Source organism: Erinaceus europaeus, chromosome 3 (assembly GCF_950295315.1).
Source record: "Erinaceus europaeus chromosome 3, mEriEur2.1, whole genome shotgun sequence".
Lineage (NCBI taxonomy): Eukaryota > Metazoa > Chordata > Mammalia > Eulipotyphla > Erinaceidae > Erinaceus > Erinaceus europaeus.
Genome location: NC_080164.1, coordinates 64,682,039 through 64,683,944, shown reverse-complemented (window position 1 = coordinate 64,683,944; position 1,906 = coordinate 64,682,039). Strand labels below are relative to the sequence as shown.

General features: G+C 60.3%; 1 protein-coding gene across 1 annotated transcript; it reads left to right on the top strand.

Annotated features, from left to right (window-relative positions):
* Positions 1-581: 581 nt before the first annotated feature.
* TMSB10 (thymosin beta 10) lies at positions 582-1,318 on the top strand. The gene is made up of 2 exons (XM_060187330.1): positions 582-741; positions 1,033-1,318. Exons 1-2 carry the CDS (start codon positions 642-644, stop codon positions 1,065-1,067), a joined length of 135 nt encoding a protein of 44 aa, XP_060043313.1. The 5' UTR covers positions 582-641; the 3' UTR covers positions 1,068-1,318.
* Positions 1,319-1,906: the final 588 nt, after the last annotated feature.

Here is a 1,906-nt window from a genome sequence, read left to right as displayed (position 1 = left end):
TTCCCGGAGAGGAAGTGCAGCCTCAAAAAAAAAAAAAAGAAAAAGAAAAGAGAAAACATGATGGCTACTGCCCACGCAGACAATGCGTGCAGGCTCCACGCAGCACAGGGCGCGGGCTGGGACACCCCGTGCGGGGGCCAGGGGCGCGGGCGCAGCCGGCAGCCGGGGTGGGGGCGACGGAGGGCGCGGCGGTGGCTCCGCCCCCGCTGCGGCGGGCGGGGGCGGGGCGGCCGCTGGGTATATAAGGCGAGGGGCGGTCGACGCTCTTTTGTCTCTTGCTGCAGCAGCGCGAGGGAGCACCTGGACCGCGGGCGCGCAGCGCAAACTCCGGGGTGAGCGGGGCGGCAGGGCTGGGCTGCGCCGGGCTGGGTCGAAGCGGGTGCGGCGGGCGGGCGGGTGGGCAGGCGCGCTGCAGCCGCAACAGGCGGCTCTTCCTAGATGGGGCGCCCCGACCGGCCGGCCACGCCCTGGGGTTACAAAGGGAGAGGGTGCAGGACTCGTCCTGATCCTCGGCTTTTGGGGGCCGCGGGGTGCGCCCGGGCTGCAGCGCTGGGTTGTTGGGCGGAGCCCGCAAAGGGGGTGGCGGGCCTCGAACCCCGGGCCAACCGCTTTGGTTTTCCCGCTAGAATTGTCTTAAGAAAATGGCAGACAAGCCAGACATGGGGGAAATCGCCAGCTTCGATAAGGCCAAGCTGAAGAAAACAGAGACGCAGGAGAAGAACACCCTGCCGACCAAAGAGAGTGAGTGCGCCCCCACACACACACCCCCATTTGTGGGCCCCCAGCCCCACCCTTCCGGAGAGCTCAGCCCCTTCCCCCTATCCCACCCCCAGTCACTGCCCCCCATCTGGGCGGCCCCGGACCTCCTTCCTGTTGAACAAAGCGTCTCGCCCTCTCCCCAGCCCCAAGCCCTTGTCTTCTCCCCAGACCTCGTGGGTGCCTCGCCCACACCACGACCCTGAACTCCTGGGTTGAGGGGGGGGGGTGGCCGGCGCCCTGACCCCCCTAGTGCCCGCTTCCTGCCCTCCACAGCCATCGAGCAGGAGAAGCGGAGTGAGATTTCCTAAGGACCTGGAGGGCGCCCCACCCCCGACTTCTTCGAGACCCCAGTCGTGATGTGGAGGAAGAACCACCTGCAAGATGGACACGAGCGACGAGCTGCACTGTGAACCCGGGCACTCCGTGCCGAAACCACCGGCCTGTGGGTCTCCGAGGGACTGCCCCTCAAATCGAACTGCCAAATTTTCCGGTTTGCCCTGGGATGTTATAGAAAATTATTTGTACGATTCATGAAAATAAAACACACCTCGTGGCATGACTGGCGTGGTCTGGTTTCTTGTGATTGGGGTGCGGGGGCAGTGCCGCTGCAGCAAGGTCGGGGCGCTGGAGTCTTTCTGCCACAGAGCCTAGGGAGAGGGTCTCCACAGGCTGATTAGGGACTGCATTTAATTTTCACCTTCTTTTGCATAATATTTTAGGGGGAACTAGCTGCGTGGCACATGCTTGTTAATAAATCCCGTGTAAAATTGAATCCCCATCTTGTCAGTTTTTACAAGCTGTTAAGGAGAGCAGGCTTTGATATTGATAAGGCTTCACAATCACACAAACTTCTTAATAGCTCTCTCCTAACGTGACTCAAAGTGAAAAGCGGAAGTGGGACGAGACTACATCTGGATTGTTGGAAACAGGGTGAGGTCACAAAGTCTCCGAGGCCTTTTGGTGGAGCTCAAAAGAGGAAGCATTAGTTCAGAAACAAAGGCAGGACTGGGGACTCTGGAGAGAACTAGAGAAACAGTTGGGGACAACCTAGCTTTTTGTCTTTTCAGCCGTGGCTCAGAAGCTTTCTCCAGAGTGTTAGCCAGCAGAGGGAGTTCCGGGCTGAGCCTTCCCTCTAGTGATTAGCTGG

Excerpts from the sequence above, each read along its gene's own strand:
- TMSB10 (XM_060187330.1), top strand. The coding sequence starts at position 642 with ATGGCAGACAAGCCAGACATGGGGGAAATCGCCAGCTTCGATAAGGCC. Across the intron at positions 742-1,032 it reads CACCCTGCCGACCAAAGAGA|CCATCGAGCAGGAGAAGCGG; the intron begins GTGAGTGCGCCC and ends TGCCCTCCACAG.